The sequence below is a fragment of the Glandiceps talaboti genome, chromosome 2 (assembly GCF_964340395.1).
Source record: "Glandiceps talaboti chromosome 2, keGlaTala1.1, whole genome shotgun sequence".
In the NCBI taxonomy this organism is placed as follows: domain Eukaryota; kingdom Metazoa; phylum Hemichordata; class Enteropneusta; family Spengelidae; genus Glandiceps; species Glandiceps talaboti.
In genome coordinates this window covers 20,553,919-20,575,206 of record NC_135550.1, presented here as the reverse complement: position 1 = coordinate 20,575,206, position 21,288 = coordinate 20,553,919, and the positions used below count along the sequence as shown (strand labels likewise).

The 21,288-nt window shown below is 34.9% G+C and overlaps 2 protein-coding genes across 2 annotated transcripts; one reads left to right on the top strand and one right to left on the bottom strand.

Annotated features, from left to right (window-relative positions):
* Positions 1-1,178: 1,178 nt before the first annotated feature.
* LOC144453350 (protein amnionless-like) lies at positions 1,179-10,961 on the top strand. Its single transcript, XM_078144619.1, has 13 exons — positions 1,179-1,326; positions 2,193-2,308; positions 3,311-3,455; positions 3,961-4,154; positions 4,903-5,034; positions 5,446-5,533; positions 6,035-6,114; positions 6,772-6,904; positions 7,477-7,545; positions 8,118-8,217; positions 8,452-8,584; positions 9,094-9,282; positions 10,153-10,961. Exons 1-12 carry the CDS (start codon positions 1,287-1,289, stop codon positions 9,280-9,282), a joined length of 1,419 nt encoding a protein of 472 aa, XP_078000745.1. The 5' UTR covers positions 1,179-1,286; the 3' UTR covers positions 10,153-10,961.
* Positions 10,962-15,952: 4,991 nt separating this feature from the next.
* On the bottom strand, positions 15,953-17,302 carry LOC144445413 (BTB/POZ domain-containing protein 17-like). The gene has a single exon (XM_078134956.1). The coding sequence runs from the start codon at positions 17,300-17,302 to the stop codon at positions 15,953-15,955; it is 1,350 nt and encodes a 449-aa protein (XP_077991082.1).
* Between the last annotated feature and the right edge of the window lie 3,986 nt (positions 17,303-21,288).

Here is a 21,288-nt window from a genome sequence, read left to right as displayed (position 1 = left end):
GATTTTCAGTAAAATTTGGTGAATATTAATTCCATATAAAAAATATAAATTAGACCGACGATGGTAACCATAGCAACACATTTCTGAGATGTCGCTTTATAAGTTGTCAGTGGACATACCCTTCCACATACACACATTTTGTATTTTTTCTATCTGTCTGTCTTCACTTATTTATTTGATTGTTTGTTTGTTTGTTCATTACAAGTCGTATCCAATTTATATATTTAAATAATATTATTATTATCATCTTAATGTAAGATTATTGTGACAAATAGACGTCATTGTGGGCCATGTTATATTTATTTGCTACACATAATCAGTCCCTGGGGATTATTAAAGAGAAAACAGCTATAACCAAATTTTAATTACTAATAAAATACAAAGCAAGTTAGAGATAAAAGGAAAGACGCATTGCATTCTGAACTATTAACTTTGAGGTGACGTCATATTGAATTGCTGTATTTACATAATAATTGGCCTAGAGTTATTGAAGTATTATTATTAGACATAATTTCCTTGAACTTATTTTTTACTGGGGGTATTACATTTGTAAAGTTGACTTATTGACTATACCCGCCTCAGAATACATGAAGACCCAAGACAGCATACATATATGAAAGGCCTAAATGATCGACGAGCTGACCGTGAAATTTACGCACGGCCCAGAAATTAAAAAAGTTTTAATTTTCATGTCACCCGCCTTGACCTTTTATTAGACATCATTTGTTTGAACTTTACATGTAATATTTTCTATTGGGAGGATTTAAGGACCAAATTTATCGACCAAATACGTCAGTATTATCGACCATTTCTTATATTCTGAAACATATCTCAGGTCATAAGTACAATGTCTGTGTATAGAACTAGAAGGTGTGTTGATTATGTTGTTTTTTTTACTTGGGAAGTATATGTTAAACCGGTTTACCCGAACAAGGTAAAGTATGTTCTTCCGCAGCAAAGGAAACGTGTTGTCATTTGATATATTTATTGGTCTGGGTTCTTCTTCTTATCTTAGGAGTCACTTTTAAACTTTAAGCTTTCGCAACTAAACAGTTTAATTTGGCCAGAGGGTGAAATTTGTAAATAACTCGACAAGTGTAATACATCGAGTGAAAGTTCTGCGGAATGATTTATATTCTAAAGGTATGGTGATGCGTCTCGGACAAGATTCAGTTTGAGAGGGCCTAGGGTAGCGAGTCAATTCCCAGTGAGTCACGTACCAGAACTGTTGGAAGGTCGTAGACGTAGGTATCCTGTCGCTTCTCAACCAGCTAGTACATGCTATAATGGATCCTAAATGGTTGTTTATCGTGAACTTGGTTATCGGTAGGTACCCTCTAGCAATTCACTTAGACTTAAGTGACACAGCCGTGCGGGGTCACCCATTTACTAAGTTTTATTTTTTTTACCTGTTGGAATGTTAGTATCAGTGTCATACAAAAACAATGCATGTGCTAACAATGTGCGTCGCTCCTGGGATGTCGCTGTGTATTTACCCTGATCATATGATTAAATTTAAAGTTAGAACATTGTACAGGGATCACAAGTACATCAACAATTTCACATTTATATCATACTATGCAGCCATATCTGAGGAGTTATTACTCGAAAAATGCCAAGGGGCGTTTTCGTTCAACACAGGTGAACACAACATTTCAAGGACATAAAAGTCATAAAAGAAGCAGACGTGCTCTAAATTTAAATATTTACAATTGATTACATTGTTCAGCATGTTCCAAGGTTGCAGCAGTACATACGCACTGTCGACAAGAACGTACTGACTTCTCCAATCTCCATGAGCATACCTAAAGTATAATGAAATCTATCCGACTATTTTGTTCGCACTGATATGATGTTCCTGCCAAAGATCTACGGAATGCTAGTGAACACGATACTTGCCTTTGTAATGCTTTACTGCATAAACTTTTTAAATTAAACCACTATGCTCCATGCTGCAAACTCATTCTCGCATAGTTTTTGTTTTTCAAAGTCATGGGTGAATTTACATGATAATTAAAACAAAATTCAACAAGTGTATTAGTCTATGAGACATCTGCGCTTACACTTTAATGCTTTCTAAGAGTTTGTGTGAAGAAAAAGTAACTTCACTGAATTTTCTGAAAATTTTAAACAAAGTAAAACCCTATAAATTTCCTGATTTTTGAATGAATGACTGTATTCTACTATTTTAGGTTTGTGTGGTGCATCAAGGAAAGATTGGATTCCAAACATTGATTATGAAAATCCAGACAACTGGAACGTGAAACGCCTTCCATGTTCAAATGATCGTATCATTCTTGGCAGTCCCGTAAGTAAACCAATACATCCGATTTATTTGTTGATAATAATTATTCATTATTATTTTCACCCTTTTGTAAATTCATGTTAGTAAATTTGAAACCCTCAACATGAGTCTTGAAGGTATTTTGATTAAATTAAAAAATGGGTGTGGTTCACCTCAGTATGAAAACATGAATATTTAACATCCAATAAAAGAAACAAAACAGTGGTTCATTCTGGCATCAGTGAATAGAATGGTTCAGTGATTTGTCTGGCCTAGGTCTCTGGCTATTGTGTACATGTGTAGGGCTTCTAAGGTGAGAAAAACCAATCAATCGCAGTAGAATCACAACATCTCACTGCAATACTCCTTTGTGAAAGAACAAAAGACAGTGTTCTACCAGTCACTCCTATTGTCATAGGAGAAGAAGCAATGAAGCCAAATAGTCTATTATCACTGTTGTTGCATTCTTTGAAAGAGAACATGTGAATGTTTTCACAAAAATCATGAATGTACTTATTTCTAGTAAGATGTGTAACAAGTCACAAGCTTCTGACACAGATCTTATAAGTTTTACTTTCAGAAAGCATGTAGTTTCTTTGTTTCAGAACACATTTGCTAAATTATCAGTAAACCTGGTAGATGAGGTAGTCTAACTCTCCTAAAAATCCCTTTCAATCTTATTGACAATCATAGATTTTAACTGTTGGGTCAGAGTTCATGCCAGTGAATTTGTATTAAATTGTAAAGAATATATTGCATGCAATGTGCCCTTTAAACAAAATTAATGTGACACTGATGCACACAATTTCTAGTATGCACCAACATTTGGTGTTCCCCAATTTCTTACTATGTGGTGACTCACAAGAAATGCCATTTTTTATCATTTTGACTCACAATAACAAAATTTGGCTGTCATTAGAGGGCATACAGATGACATGTAGTGTGAGCCCTGGATCTTATTCTCTTATTGAGTTTAATATAGAAGGAGATATTACCAATGTAAATGAGAAATGTTTCTTCTTTTAGAGTGATACAAATGTATCAGTCTTCATCCAATCAAATGCTACAATGAAAGAAGTTGTCCTGCCAAATGATGGTGTTGTGGCATTAGGTAATAATGTGGTATGGAGTTTTAGTGACGAGGATGAAGACGCTTCATGTGAAGGGACAGGTACAGTATTTATATAAAACAATGGTAAACTTTGGAAATATGACAGAATTATAGTCTGTAAAGTGAGCTATGTTGGGCACCCCTTACACATTAATCAACCTTTTTGAGTAATCGCTGATAGCATGGCAACAACATGCTGTATCCAACAGACTAACAGAAATTATTAAATACTTGTAAATATTAAACCAAATATTAGAATTCAATTCAGTAATAAAGTTTAGGACACAGAAAATTCATTCAAATATTCTCGTGTATTGAATGTACATGTATTTTAATCCTTCAACGCCTGACACCCTTTATATTGAGTGTAATTACATAGAGTTACAGAAAAGAGCTCGTTATTGTTACAATGTATTTTAGAACTATAAACATACTGCAGCTATGCGACTTACCTGACATTGTATATGATCGAATTGTAAGTTGGTTGTAAGTGGCATCTCGTGTATGCAATATTTTGAGAAACTGTTTATGGTCAGACCTAGTAACTCAACATACGTGTCTTCAGATGTAGAATTTGTGCGTACTGGTGTCAAGGATTGGTTTGACCCAGCCAACTGGGAAGATTCTCAAGGTGTGGCTTTATTAGAGACTGAACAGATCCCATGTGCATATGATGATGTTGTATTTCCACAAGGCAGTCGCTTCTATGTCCAACTAGATACAGATGTGACTGTTGGATCTATGCAGTTTGCTGGCCAGGTGAGAAAATCAGACATTGTTTATACTAGTTGTAAATAGCAAGGAGAGAGACTGCAGCATCAGAGTGTTGTTTTTTATATATTCTTTATTTCAGGCCATTAAAAAAGTCCCATACAACCACAAAAAAATAAAAATACTATAGAAAAAAACCCCAACTAATTATACAATACAAGTCGGTAGTTTTTCCAGAAACTGGAGTAAAAATAATTGTCGGAGAGAATACACGTCTTAATTATTTCATTGTGGCTCTCAAGTAGCCATTTTGAAACAAATTTGAACAACAAGTTGCGTTGTCATGAGGTAAAATTAAGAATATTCCTACTGACACAATTGTTACTTATGCTAACTGCCCCTCTAAGGCCAAAAACTAATCGAAACGTGTTGTTATATGCCACCTGTATTTTACGAAGCATCGTGTTGCTATAATTACACCAAACTTGTAAACAGTAAACACTATATAAAAAACTCCTAAAAAGTGTGCATTTCACATGCTCCGAGCAATGAATAAAATTTCTGACAATAAAATTTGCCCTCGCATACATAGCTCTAAGTTGTCTCTGCATATCTGCTTCATCGCACCCATTGGAGGTCACTATGTATCCAACATATTTTTTAACTGTAGCAAAATTCAAATTTTTTGTCGTTGAATTAAAAGTTATCAAATCATGCAGTTTCAAAACTGAAAAGTGACAATATTTGCAATCAGGACCATTTATAATATTTGATTATTTTTTATTTCCTTTTCAAGGGTCATACTACAAATTCATTCACGTCATTCTTGGAGAGCAGCGATGGTGAAGAACAGTTCACCTCAGATGGTGTTGTCAGTGTTGCTGGCTGTCAAGACACCTCAGGCTGCCCTTGTGGAAATGACGGTGTGGTAAGTTGTGATAGATAAATAATAATCTTTTATATTCCAAAGTTTTATTGTTGAATTGATAATAATGATATGAAGTTTGCAAATTCACTTATTACCGTGATGATGCACAGAAATCCACAAATCTAAGTGTAAACAGGGTGTATGCCTAAAAATGGGTCTATAACAAACGTACAATAGATCATTGCAATATGGAACACAATTAGGTTTTGCCGGGGGGGGATGGAGCTCAATTTATTGGCAGTTTATACTACAATGGCCTTATGTAAAGTCTAAATGTTGATATAGGGTAGACTTACATTTCTGTGAAACCAGAGGGAAAAATTGATAACTTATAAAGATTTGATTGAGTGGCTGGCTTCTTAAATAGATTTGTGGTAACCAAGTGCTTGTTTTGCTTGATTGTGTCTACAGGTAAGGGACAGGATTTGTAAGATGTCATGTTTACCACCTCTCTGTAAGAAAGCTCTTTTACCAAGTGGTGCGTGCTGTGCAAAGTGTGGTAAGTGTGGAAGAAATATAATGTGATACTTACAATGTAAAAGCACCAAAGTAGATAGTGAAACTAAAGTCTGGAATTTTGTATTAGTTCCGAACTCGACACATAAATAATTTACCGAGTATATTTTTGCTAAATCACTCAGCCCTCTTCAGCTGTTATTGTAAGACCACTAGTTTTCAGCCAAAATTATTACAACAGGAATGGAGTGTCACACATTGCTTGCTCAAAAATGAAAATATGCTGATTTTCAACAAACATATACACTTTCCTAATGATGTTTGCAGACTATCTATTAGACTGATTATATCTAACAAGTGACAAATGATCTGGAAATGCAAATTTTTAGAGTCAACTTGTCAAATAGTGTATCTTACAGCATCAACTATTTGTCTAAATCATTGGAAGCTTTATCTTTTATGGAGTAGTAGGTATCCCTAGCATATAGCTGTTTAAACTTTCATAATTAACATAATTCAAAGTAGTCTGCTGGTTGTGTTTCAGGTTGTACATTGACAATGCAGTACAATAAAGACCAGTTTGTGTTGGACACCTTCAAGAATACCATAAAGAGCAAATTTCAGGTTGGTCAAATTATAATTCATATTTCTCTTATATGAGACCATAGCTAAAATATGTCGCAGTGCTTTGAATCTTGTTTGGCGTAACATATATATTTTTGAATAATACTAGAAATGTTGTCTTTTGGTGTTGTGGCCAACAGTGATAATCTGCAATAAAATATTAAAGTACAAAAAAAAGTTAGAATCTCCTAAGATTCATCTAGCAATGATAGAGTAGATATATGATCTTAATGGCTGCTATGGATCATGCTACAATGTAATTTTTGCGTCATCTTAAAGGCCCACAATTCGATCCCTGGTTCTTGCACAATGCTATCTTATCAATGGAGTCATAAAGATTACTGTACATATGATCATTCTTTTGTTTAAGACCAATTTTTCTATAGCTTTACTGTTTTGTCACCATGATTTTATTCCAAATCCAATATGACATATTAATATACACACGTATCAAATTTCCTCACAACATAAACAAACAAAATTTTAATGTTTTTGCTGATATGTTGAGTATATAAAGAACAGACTGTGAAAATATGGAGTCAATATCTTTATTTTTAACAAAGTTATGACATTTTTACTAAGTAAAGAATGGGGATGAAAAATAGCCTGCGCAGCAACCTTAAACATTTCTGTCCTTATTTTGTTATCTTATTACAGAATGATTACACCAAAGTATTGACGAGTACGTCTAAAACTAAGGATGATAACATTCAGTTCTTTGCAACTGATGACTATGAAGGTAAAGATGCCGCAGCAATGTGTGAAGCCCTACGTCAAGATATCCTAAATAGTAAGTTTATCTCAGTCTTTATGAATACACAATAGCAAATGTTTATCTGACTACAGCAATGGTAGGAAATTGAGATTAAAATCCTGTTAAAGGGTGCTCAAGATATAATATTGCTCTAAGAGATATTTTCTTTCTAAACTTCTTTACTCAAATTACTGGTGCAAGTTTGATATAGTCATGGACATTCACTGATGAAAAGAGCAGAGAGAGTTTGTACGTACAAATTGAATGGCTAATGGCTTTTACTTGATAATTCAGTGTATTGTGGTATATGTTCCACAAGGGAACAAAATAAACATACTGTAGTATTTTGCAATGTGACATCAAAACTTTGCTGTACATCATCAGCACATGGCCATCAAACATGTACAGCTTCCAACTGTATCATTGTCGGTGCAAAATAGTGAACAAGAATGCTGGAAAAGGATGTGTAAGAGCAGAGTTAAATTCATTGGCTGTTACTAAGGAAGTTACACTTACAGCGTCCATTTTGGTATAAACTCATAGCGGAGAATTTCCTTAATCATTTGGATTTCAACATACAATTGTTTTCTGATATTTTTTTAACTCAGATAAGGCGACTTATGGAATCACCAATGTGACCAAATTAACATCTGGAGAAGGGACTGGCAAACAAACAGGTAAGCATGGAGAAGGCTTAATTTGTTTCAGCTACAGCATTTGAGGTCTACTATGATTTAGTCCTTGATCTTTGTATCATCTTTTGTATAGAAGGTCATTTTAAAATTGAACTTGTTGATGAAAAATAATCATGTTCATACACAGATCAATTCAGCAAAAGTATTTTTTTAATCATCCGTTTATAAGTCAACATACTAAAAAAATGAACTGTTCAAGTATGTTGACTTATGTCAGTGTCGACCTCAACGTGATTAGTTATTTAGTTATTTATTTCTGGACCTCTGGCCATTTGCCACAGTATTAAAGATAATATTATATGTTAGGCTTTAGCTTCCACTTTTGATCTCAACTGTCAGCTATTTAAATTTTCTTCCAAATGTTATGCACTGAGATTAAACGTTACTCATCTTTCCAAGTCAAATTATTGATAGAAGTGATGGGTTTTTTTTCTACATACGTGAATATTCGTTTTTGTCACTTTTACCAGTAACATACTTTGTGAAAGCATGAGGCAGATATATTCTGACACAAATTCTAATTTTTTTTCTTCCTTGATTACTATCCTGTATAGATTCAGCTCCCCTTGAAACTGGTGCTATTGCAGGCATTATTGTTGCTGTCTTAGTTATTCTTGCCCTGGTTATGGTGGTTGCATTGATATTACGCCGTGGGTAAGTTTCATACCAGAAAGCTTTATTTTGTAATAATATAGTTTGAAAAGTCCAGTGCTATTATGTAGTGTCACTCTGCGTGTGTTTATGGAACCATATACCTACTGAAATACCTTGTATGCTTTCACCTGCACCTAATGAATACTGAAGGCTAATCTTAGTATGTTTTATGAAGAACCATAAAGTCTGTGCTGTCTGATTTCACTGTTATCTCACCCTGTGTCATCTATGTAGATGGTGTAGCAGACGTGATAAAAAGCTAGACATTGACATGGAACTTGCCGGTGCTGAATTTGTTAACCATCCCACTGATCAATCGGCTGTATTGAGGGGTTTTGACAATCCAATGTATGACACCCCTCCAAAGGTAAGCCTATATTGTTCTTCAACCAGCAAAGTGAGATATGATAGTCTTCAAAGGAGGATAGAGATTTGAAGTTGGATACAGATAGACCTTTTTAACGAATGATCTGATGCATTACACAAAGAATGTATTCTTACCAGTATAAGAGTGCCTACATCATGTGTTGAATTTATACCATTGAAGTTGTACTGATGTTCTGAAAGCATCTGTGTATGTATTCTATTGTAAAGCCACTAAAACTATTTCAAGGCCTTCCTCACAGGCATCACTTATAGTGGATTTACATTATCACTTCCTGTATTGTTTTATGGATGGCCACTCCTGTACACAAGATGAATTCAAAAAGCCTAAATTGTGTTGAAATGGAGCTTGTCCCAGGCTAAGCATATGCCAGAAATAGTCAAGTGATATGTAATACATAATCTTTCCATATGACTAATTCATTTATTTCTAGTCAGATACCAACGGTGGTAATTTCAATTGACACATTCACTTTTTGACTTCATTCACAGAGCTACATAGATGATACAATAACCAAGTACAACCCCATGTATTCATCAGCTGGTGTACTTGATGACGATGATGATACAATGAGAGGATTCAGTAATCCTGTTGACGTTGATGTAGAGACAGCCTTCGCTGACAGCCTTGCTGACTTAGACACAAACATTAAGACACCATTAGATAATAGTACTGCTTAGGTAAGGAGGTAATTTTTAAAGGCCAGGATTCCAATCCAGGTTCATATCATATTGTATTGTATTATATCATATATCATATCATATCGTATCACATATCCTATACCATTTTCATATATATCATATCATATAACATTTATCATATATCATATACCATTTATCATATATCATATACAGTTTATCATATATCATATATCATATCATATACCATTTATCATATATCATATACAATTTATCATATCATATAATACCATTTATCATATATCATATATCATATCATATACCATTTATCATGTATCATATATCATATTAATTTCAGCTGTGAAAGGGCTAAGAGCTCTATGAGCTGATCAAGTGTCAAATGCCAGAAAAATACATGTCAAATTTCCAAGAATTAGCATTTACAGTACATATCTGCAACAAAGTAATAAATCAAATACAAATACTACTACAGCTAGTAGCAGCCATCGATTCATAGTTGACAGTTGATAGTTCAGTTTCATATATAAACAGTGTACTACATAAATAAAGAAATAACAAAGTTTTCAGAAAATGGTTAACAGTTTCCAAGTTCCAGAAAATACCACATTATGGTGGGCTTGTATTGTCCTGTATTGCTTGGGGATGACATGGGCTTGCTTAATGGTTCATGCATAAATGTTAATCTTATCAGTGGAGCCATAAAGATTGAATAGAATTAGTCTTTTGTGCTGGTCCATCTCTAGTTCTGCTAGACAACTGTTTTCTACACCGTAAAACTCATTTTTGAGTGCCTCCAGAGTTGGAAATGTTACAGAACTCAGAAATTGGTTCTTTTTAGAGATTTCAACAGTACAAGAAGCTGACAGCAATCTATGTTATGTTCTATTTCAGGTACATTAACAACTACTGTGATTTCTATATAATCAAGATTTGACCAGAAATGGTGAAATGCTAGCAGTCCTGCTTTTGCCTTGTAGTAGTGTGTAGCTGTCACATTATGATGGATGGCAAAACTAGTGTCATGGCGACAACATCCAAACCAAGATGAACTCCCAGTATCAAAGACTTTGGTCAAGATGTAGAGGTTTAGTGAGGTGATGGGATATTTTATAACCATGATTATGGACATTTTACTGCAGGAAATATGCCTATCCTGATTTTAAGCTAACAGAATTGTAATTTGGTCATAAATTGCCAGAATGAATTGTACTTAAAGAGCATTGCAATTCATAAGATGAAGTAGCCTTTTAACATCATTTTTTAATTCAGCTGAGCATTCAGTGGCTTGTGTACCTTTCATAGGTGATCATGAACTTATCCACTTACTTGTTCTGACACATTTGAAAGCTTTTTATTCAACTTTCAAAAGTTAAGACAGCATTATGCCAGAATGTGTACACAGGTGGAATATAAACAATGAATAAATCACTGGATGTATTTTTTTAAAACAAGGCTTTTACTTTTTAGATTGTTGATCAAAATATTGAAGAAGTTTTAAAATGTACTTCAGTTGGAATGAATGACATGCAAGAATTTTGATGTTTTTTTAGACAAAAGGATGGCAGACAAGTATGACAACTGAATGTGTTGTATTTTATCACCAAATCAACAGAATTATTCTGTGACAAATTCAGTTGAATGTCTTACATTTTTTAGTACTTTTTATATGCAACTCATTAATAAAGTTAATAAAGTCTTATAGTGAACAAGCAACATCAGTTTCAAGGATGCTGTTTTCATCACATTGTGATGATGTAGTTTGTGTGTGTGTGTGTGTGTGTGTGTGTGTATGCGCACATATTTCTTAAACTAGACCCAATGAAACAATCTCATTAACACACCACATTAACTATCAATGCAGTAGGATTTACTAAACTGATAGAAAATATGACAACACATACACTACAGGCAAACAATACCAATACCCCAATTGCAAGTATGCAGTTGCACTACTTATACCAAAACCCCTTGCACCCAGTTACATTATTACATTGTTTTATTAGAATTGGCAGTGATGTTCCACAGCATGGGGGTTGTGTAAAATTATGCTGATGGCGTCCGAGCGATCCAAACGAACGCTACGTAGTTGCTTCAAAAACTAGATTCCAATAAAGTAATTTCACTACTACTAAAAAAAAAAGTATATAAAAAGTGGAATAAAGTATCAATTTGTATTTTATTATAGAGTAGAATCTTTATTGCATCCATTAAGAAAACTATTTCATCATTGGATTTTCTGCAATAAGTATTTGGTGCTAAAACAAACTAGTAAACATATAAACTACAATAATATTAGTTAAATAAGGTTTATATGCAAGTTTAAACTTTAGGTTAGATAAATGTAATATATAATATCTTTAACTCTGCAGAATGTCTTTCCTGTTGATAAGCACTGATTTTATGAAAATTATTTTATGGAGTTGCAGAAGTCAAGACTATATATAGATCTACTCAAAAAAGGTAGTTATTGATAAATACAATATGAAATCATGTGTTGGTCACTATCTTTCCTGAGTATTACAAAGCTGACAAGTTACTTTTTCAATAATTTATCAAATTTGATACATTTTTAACGATGAGGAAAACATATTTATGCCGGCCAACTAACTGAGTGAACTAGGTCAAAGTTCAAATGAAGTTCAAATCAATCCAGTGAGGGCGCTGTACTGATACTGCCCTCAACCAAGTTGACAAATACATGTAAAAGGTTGTCATCTTTCCGTTACGTTTATTTATGTCGTGCCTAAAACCTTGTGATGTTTAAATTGTAACATGACATGGAATTGTTGTTAATAAAGCTGTGTGTTGTCTTTTGTGAAAACATTCTGTGAGAGGATGTCCTACCACCTTGCATAATTTCATGAAATAACACACATGAATGATAAGTATGTAGTCAAAGCATAGACCCTATGGTCAAAGTTTATTACCAGTAACAGTAAATTGTCAAATTATGGAAATATACAATTATGAATAGTGCACCAAAATTTACAAATACAAATTTAAAATTACATTGAACATTGAAAAAAAAATCTTGTATAAAAAGTAAGTCTAATTCCTGTAACTTGTGTCATGCACACATGGATATTATTTCATTTTGTACCACAATATTAAAACTGAATTTTCTGCCAAGTCACTTTGCATTAGTGTTACTGAAATACTGCAATTACTGCTTATAAAACACTTATGTATTAACTACTGTCAGGCAGTATCTTTTAGTATATTTACAATTATACTATTACTACCCCAGTTAAATATACAAAGCACACGGTGGACAACTACATGAAAGTGTAAAACTAGAACCATTGTTTACAAAACACTAATGGATTCATTGACTACAGAACTGCAATATTATGACAGAACCCCATGATGCATGAATGCAAGTGTGGTATACTCTGGGCATTTGCACAAGTGCTTGTAGAGTTCTATGTGGTTATACTTCCGCAAGCATAGTGAGTGAAAGTGCACCAGAAAATAACCCAAACACAAGTGCAAATCTCCCCCCCCCCCCAATACAATGCTAGCACTACTGTGGCATGGTGTTCTGTATCATGTTTATCTGAAGAAGCAAATCTTCATAAAAATCAAACTGTGCAATCAGGAGAATTCATTTGTCAGGAATGGTTGCAATTTGCATATCATTTACATGCAGGTTTGCAATAATATTTTCAGTATTGCAGTGCAGTACAAATACCACTAGTATGCACATGCATCAGTGCAAGTAATCACTGTTACATATTGCAGTGATACAAAGCAGTAAGTGCACAACTATGAAAGCATGTAAACACTAACTACAAACAAACCCCATGAATCAACTACTTGCATGTTATATCTCACAATAGATTTAGAATTATACCTAATGTACAAAGTAGAGAGTGTACAACTCCATGTATTTAACTATAAAAGCATGCAAACATTGATTTTTTCCACAAAAAGTCCTCTATTCTGTATCAAGCTTTGAAAGAGCAACAAAATATGGCTCAACAGCTTTAAAGCATTGACAACCTTGGCTAAATACAACACTAAAAATTGAGAATTTGAAGGTAGTGTCTCTGAGTACATTTACAATTTACTAAATAAAACAAAGTGGAGAATACCATAGAGAGATTGTATGAAGCACCAGATGGCAGTCATGAGAGTGATTCAGTAGTAATAGCTATAACTGTGGTACAGGTTGGTTAGAGCAAAGCCCCTCTTATTACAGTAAGATCTCCTTTGATTGAAATGTTATCATATTATATTACAACATACATATTATATGGACAGCTGATGTGTATCCATGGGATCAGGTGTAGAGTTCAGGGTACCCTGAGAAATGTCACAACTTTGGTGGGACAAAGTTAAATACTCACAGCAAAATTGCATGATATGACTGTAAGTAGCATTTTCCACATACATCAAACAAGTCTTCTGCTACTGTCAATATGTTGTAACTTTGTGTTATTATTGCTATCTGAGTGCACTTTTGATTTGAATAGTACCTTTTTAAAATTCACTAGTAAGGTTATGTTGTTTCATTTATTGGTTTTATAACTATTGCAGACAGTCTACAGCAACTTACAGGATTTATCTATAGCCCTATTTACATGAGTAGGACAAAGCCTACAAACTCCTGCTTGTATACATCCTGAACATACCTCTCTACCATACTCAATATAAAGGACAGAGAGACAGAGAGTCTCCTGTAATGGCCCTGAATCCTAAACTGAGTCCTAAGCTTTATAGTACACGCACTATGTAAATCTATAAAACTGTCTCTACTGTGACTGAATGACAGAACCCCATGAGACATCAGTCCAAGTGTGTTGAAATCAGGGTATTTTCACTAGCACTTGCCATGTTCTTTGTGGTCTTACTTTCACAAAAACACTGCCAGCACAAGTGCAAATACGCCTGAATACCCACACTGCCATTCATGCAGCTAGGGTTCTGGTACTATTAAATATGTATATCTGAAACAGCAAATTTCCATAAAAATCACACCGTGCAATTATGCACTTTTGTGGACAAGGAATGACCACATCCTCATATTTGCATGCAGGTATGTAATGTTTCAGTATTGCACTGCCAGTGAAAATACCACTAGTATGTATGTGCACTGGTTAAAGTAATCACTGGTATATAATATACAGAGTGCCTGATGTAGAAACGGCCAAACCTACATGCATAGAGCTATTTAAGAAAACAAAAACAGCAATAGTCTAAACTGTTGATGTGCTTCCCTGGTAATAAAACCCTTAATACTTTCACTTCGCAGATCTATACCATATAGTATATCTACAGTCCACAAATTGGATTCTGACAAGTAAAGAAATACCGCTCATCTGTTCCTTTAAAACTGGCACTTAAATTTTAATATCTATTGACGATTTGAATTATTGTTTGTGCTCACATTTGATTCAATTCTACATGCATTTAGATATTAGATAAATAATACTAGAAATATTTCATTTTTGAAGTTTACTGGTAATATCTTCTCACTGGAAATAACCCCCAAAGTTTGGAGTATACATTGTGTTAGAATGTACAATACCTCAATGAGTATACATTTGACAATATATACACAATGTTTACAGCTTGTTTCCTTCGCTTTAAAATTTTGATTAATATTGTATTCTTGAACAATTCTAAGTATGGCAGGAATGTTTTTGCAAATCGAAATGTTCATTGGATGGCTGTACAACTTCCTAATGAAAGATGATGGTAAAAGAGCAACAAGTTCAAATTGAATAATTGAAAAAACAACAACTCTATCTTGCAATATTGTGCCTTGTCCTTGTCATAGACTTAACACAATACTTCCCATAATAATAATAATGGAATATATAATAAATACCATAAAATAACATCACCTGCAAGCCAGCATAACCCATAATCTCACACTCTAGGTGTGCGATTGTAGTGTTTAAGTTAGATTAAGTTCTTGTAATCCATCTTGTTCATTATGTGCATGAATTTTTGGTCAATTGACATGTCAACAAGAAATGGCAAACTTAAAAGTTTCTACAAATCAACAGAATAGTTAAAATTGTACAATTCAATAAGTTTTGAAGATAATTTAAATTCAATGTTAAAAAAAACTGAAAAAGTACCCAGTACGTATGCAGTGTTGCTTGACTAACAGGAACATAAAAGAAAGCATAAAATATCACTGGGTGCAAGCATAAATCATTGTTTTAGGGAATGCATTGTAAATAACTTGATCAAAGAATAGGACTACTTCAGTACACTGAATTTCCCCATGCATAAGTAAATGGTTTTTTTTGTTCTTTTCTTTAAATAAGAAACTAAACGTATTGAAACTTCTCACTGAAAATGTTCAGTTGGATGTTCCATTGGGCATGAGTTTGCTTGAATGATGTGGTTATAAATCTACCTTGAGAATGAGGATACATTATAATATGTACTTCATACTCTGCCGTGGGTTGGCTTCATCCTTCCCCAGTTTGAAGATAAAGGTACATAAATTACATCAAGTAATGTAAGTACATGTAAGCCTGAGGTGAGTGATCTCAGTTGTCTCATACCATAGTATTGGCTTATTTCAAAGGTATACCATGGCAAATATAATAATGTGTATGATGGTAAGCCCAAAGTATTATATTCAACATTCATGTAGTGTATAGTGATTCTAACATAACGGCAAAGGTCTTGAAATTTACTCATCTTGTGTGAACCAGCTATTTCCAGTACACTAACATTTGACATATATTTTATCAGTGGGGGTTATGACCACATGAAATGTTACTGTGTCATTGACAATGAATTCAGAAGGTAGGGAGTGTCCAAAAATCCTGATGCGATGGAAATTATAATCTCTGACCGTCAGCTGGGTAGAGTGATGTACCTTCTTGAACATACTACCATTCCTTTTCCCATAGAATACAGCTAATACCTGTACTGATCTTTCTTCTTGTTCTGGTCCAGGGTTTGATATTTCTAGGACTGGCTCCTTGTTGGCTGTACCCAGTCGATCAGTTCTACCACCCATTGCAACCGATGCAAACCAATCCCAGTTGAGAGTCCTGGCTGGTCCATTGGAGGAATATGCAGGGAATACCTTGACATATCTGTTGTTGTCATTATGACTCTTAGAATAGTTGGGTAGGGTGAACTTACAGGAATAACCTTGGTAGTAATGTCGTGGTGTTACTTTACTCATGGACCAGTCACGGTTTGGGATTGATGTAGCATGAAATTTGTAACTACTGTTGATTTCAACTCTCATACCTGGATAACAGGCATTGATGGCATCATCTTTCTCTATGGAATCTAGCTGTTCTCCTGTCATCATAGGATAACGTACAAGTGGTAAGAGCACACCTAGATTTGACTTGATGTCATCAGATGAACATGATCTATCATACGCAAATGCCCAATCTTTGACACTCTTGAATAATGTGTACTCATCTGGTACATGTACATCTGAACATTGTAAGATTTTGACAAACTGATCAATATCTAAATTTAGAAATTTCTTGGAATCTATCAAGAGATCTACATTTTGTTGCATGAATATATGACATTCAAGTGACAATCGAGTGATATTAAATTTGTTGGCATACTGATCCCATCCTATAACATTATCACAGTTGAGTTCATTACACATGTAATCAATACAAAGCCTAGAGAGTCTGTGTACCATGTACTTATCGGCTAATGTTCTTAGAGGAATTACAATGTCGTCAGAAATAAATATACGGTTAGTATACAGGAATTTGAGGAAGTCTGGAAATACTGGCTCACAGTGGAAACCTTCTTCTAACTCGATCTCATGTGTTGTACTTTCAGCCCAGTTGTGGCCTGTCAACATCGTACGAAATACATCACTACCACTGACTAGGATTAGTTTGTGGGCATGATAACACTGCTTTCCAACCTTCAGAATGATATCACTCAATTCATGGTTATTGTAGTAGTTTCCAATCTGGGTTAGGAAGTCATTAGGATCAGCAGTTCGATTGGCACCACATAATACTTCATCCTTTGAACTAAGAGACTTAGTTATATCTTGCCTTGGATAATCACTTGCAGAACTAGCCATTCTGAAAAATACAATTGATAGATTATAATCATGTGCGTTTTCAACAAGCTGAGATTACAAGTTTCATAACATTACACAATTAATTGAACTGAAATAGGAAACAGATACCATTGATGAGATAAGTCAGGCATTTCTTTTAAACTGCCAATGATAGGATTATAATCATAACTGTACATCATATAAGCAGGTGAACGCGTTTTCTGTCGGGTTCATATTTCTGTACTATGATACAATACTGAACAGACAGTGATCACAGTATGTGCTACTGATCTTTACAACCACAAGCTTGATTTAGACGGACCGGTATTGTTAGCAAACGTATCTGGCCTTGCTAGGGCACATGAAGTGTATTGCCACTTCAGAAATTACGATGTATTGTATCAATAATTATACACAGATACTAACGACCTAATGATAGTGACACACTTTGTATAAAACTTACATGTAAAAGAGCTTAAAGTAGCACAAGATGGGTTTATAAAGCGTTTTTACTTGAGTGAAAATACTCAGAATCAAACCTAAACTAATGATATATTCAATGGCATTAAAAATAGTCTTCTGGTATTGTTAAGTACTACATGTACTACAATTTTTTCTCTCTCTTTCATTTCTATATATTTTATTCAATATCTGTATAATCTGTATAAGTTCTGGTGAAATAAATTTCAATTCAAATCAATTGCATAATAGGGGTTCCTGACACTTTACTAATTATGGCAGTGAAGTATTACCATATGTCTTATACCAGAATACCAGGCTTTAGTTCTTCTAATACTAGTAATATTAAGTAATAGGTAAGTATGACTCAGATACAATACTATTACTATACTACAAGTATGTGTATAAAATTCAGAGAACCTTACCTGGTTTCCTTGGATCTGGTGAATGAAACCCACAAAGGATGAGTGACCTCAAATCATCAAGTCAACAATCCATCCAACCTGTAATTGTAGATAGTTTATATTGTTAATGTCATCATACATGCAGAAAGCCTTGGATGAAGTGACAACGAAACTGTAGTCTTGTTGATTCTAATTCTAGACAGTTATTGTCTATTTATATCAGCTTGGAGCAATAGATAATGGAATCTTGAGGTTTATCACACTGATGTCACTGAATTTGATGAACAATGACAAGATTAATGGATATCTATCAAATTACTGTGATGTAACCTGTCACCATTTTTATTTTTAGCTGCAAACGGATTATTAAAATTATAAGTGTGTTCCAGCAATGGTTTATATAAGCATGTTTAGGGAATGCTCATTTTCACACAGGGAGGCGGCACAAAGACATGATCATCCTGTTTAGGCACAGATAAGTATTTCTCTGTGGTTTAAGTAATTTCAGACTGGGGAGGGAGAATTAAATTGCTACAGAGAAAATGGGGAGTGTGTAGGGGGGGGGGGGGCATGAAAATTCTGGTCTGAAGGGGGGACGGACAGAATATTTTGCTCATGCTTTGAGCCAAATTAATGTTAAACCTCAGAAGTGGTCATTTACCAGGTACATTTGCTTAATTTCTTGCAACTTTGACAATACATTCTTAAACCTATATTGAATTATAAGGCCACTGACTGCCATGAGAATGGGTGTTGGTTTTTTCTCTCTCTCTACTGTTTTTTGATCCTCACATCTTCAATCTCTCTGAAATTGTTTAGAAACATTATTTTTCAAGACAGTATGTCTTGATTGGATGCATTGTAATGCAGGGTGGCTTCTCTGCAGATCTGGTGTACTGTCGCAACTCATCAAAGACCTTAACAGGTACAGTTGGTGAGACAATAGTCTTGTTTAGGTCTAAAAAAAATTGTTTGGTTCCAGTTAACCGACCCCCACCTACTTTTTCACTGCCGACCCTAAACTTTTTTTTTTTACGTTTTCAAGAAAAAAAATAATTAAAAAATTGTGAAAATCGTGAAGTCTTGCAAGAAATAGTGGATGTGAAAACTGTACATCTGATGAGAAGAAACCAATAACACAGAGACCATATGGAAAACAACATATATATAATTTTTTTTCTATTCTAAAATTGAGCGTAATTGGAACCACACATGACGTTTGTTTTTGTTAGGCCTTAGACACAATACTGGAGTATGGGACTCGATTCTGACAATGTCCCTAAGAAAGGGGAGGGGACATTGTCAGAATCTAGTCCCAACTCACTTCACCTACTAGTGACACCAGTTGTTTCATGAAAAAAAAGACATGGCGCCATTGACAGAAAATACTAGCACACTTTTGCATGTCTATGCATGTATCCCCACTATAGAATATCCATGACATTGGTCTACTACGTAGCAACTTGACATTGAAATGTTTTGAGCAGTTACACTGTACAGGATGGCATGGAGGTAGTCCTGCTTGCAGATGGTGCACGGGTAAGGTCTAGATTACTGACATGACACTCAACACTTGTCAGAATCGAGTCCCGAATGACTCCTTATCATGCAAGCAGGACGAGCAATAGCATGTAGGTAGAAGATCGTCAGACCACTGGGTCTTGCAACGTTACAAAGCACAATTACCTGTGGGCTGAAGAAAGTTGTAACCAAAATTTAGCAATTACTAGCATATGGGAAATATAATAAACTCCTGAAAGTGAATGTAAATTTCACTCTTGAGTCTTGGGTGTAAACATGGAGATATAAGGCCAAGGGGAGATCCATGCCCAAGGTTTCCTGAATGAATAAACTTGAATTTACAGCCGAACAGCAGGGTTTTTATACAGGAATTTATGTCAAATACAAATACTCAAGAAAGAGGTATATACTTCCAGAAAATCATTATTTCAAATTTATTAAGATGTTTACATGTACGTATTTCCGACGGCCCGGGCCCGACGACCGACCGACATGCACAGTTTGTAACATCTCTTAGTGGTCTGAGGTATCGGTAACATGCGTGTCCCTGTGAAATCCCACAAGAAGTACAAGCGACCGAGCGACCGGGACCGTGACCGACCGTCGACTACAAACACGAAAAGGTTTCAGAGGACTGAATCACCATAAAGTGGGTCCACAACCGTCAATGGCAGGTCCAAGGATTAGCTAATAAATGCTTACCCGGAATAAAGTCCTTGTATCAAACAAGGTTCAAGGTCGTTGATACAACAAGGCGTCCCAGATCCTAGATTCTGTCGTTGACGCTGCTAGCACTTTCCCTCCGCTCAGCGCCGATTCACTGCTCTGCATGTTACAGCGCCCCCGGACGATTCCCTAGTCGAGTTGTTTGTACGAACTTCGACCCGAAAGGATCTCCAGCTCAGTCACCGCGGCATGCAAGTACCAGTAAATATTGTAAACACAACAATTTCCACGATTTAATTTGCTCCGAGGAGCAGAACGATTGAATATTGTATTCCCACTATCACAGTATATGTAAGTACTATTTTACAGTCGACAGTTTCACTTGATAATCCTAAATTTTACAGCTTCATTCACGATCGATGTTTGCCGTCCCTCAACTTCAAGCAAGCAAGCAAGCAAGCAAGCACTGAATTGTTTTTCCGTACTGTCAGAGCTTCTAAGAAGAAGTCTTTCCAATCAGTGTTTTATATCAATCACAAGTGGTCAGTAGTCTTTTTGTAGTAAAATGTGTACCAATGTCAAAAGTATATTTTGCCGACGAAATATTTAAAAATGACCGCGGTAGTATATTATGAATTTATGTAACAATACATTCTATTGGTTCATTATCACCTCATATTGTTCAGAGTGGAGTAAACAGCCAATCACAGTCACCTTCTCGTGGTGATTTTGTTAGTACGGGTGGCTGCATGGATGTGTTGTTTATGCGGCTTTTATGAGGCAATGTATGTTTATTTTGGATAATTACACTGTTTGACAAAAAAAAACAAAAAACAACAACAACGTATTGACTTGTTCATGTTATATTACCTTTTGATAAAAGTGTGGTGAAAACGTAACGTTTTTGGGGTGAAAGTTTTCAGTTCATCAACTTTTATCAATGCATTGACTTATGAT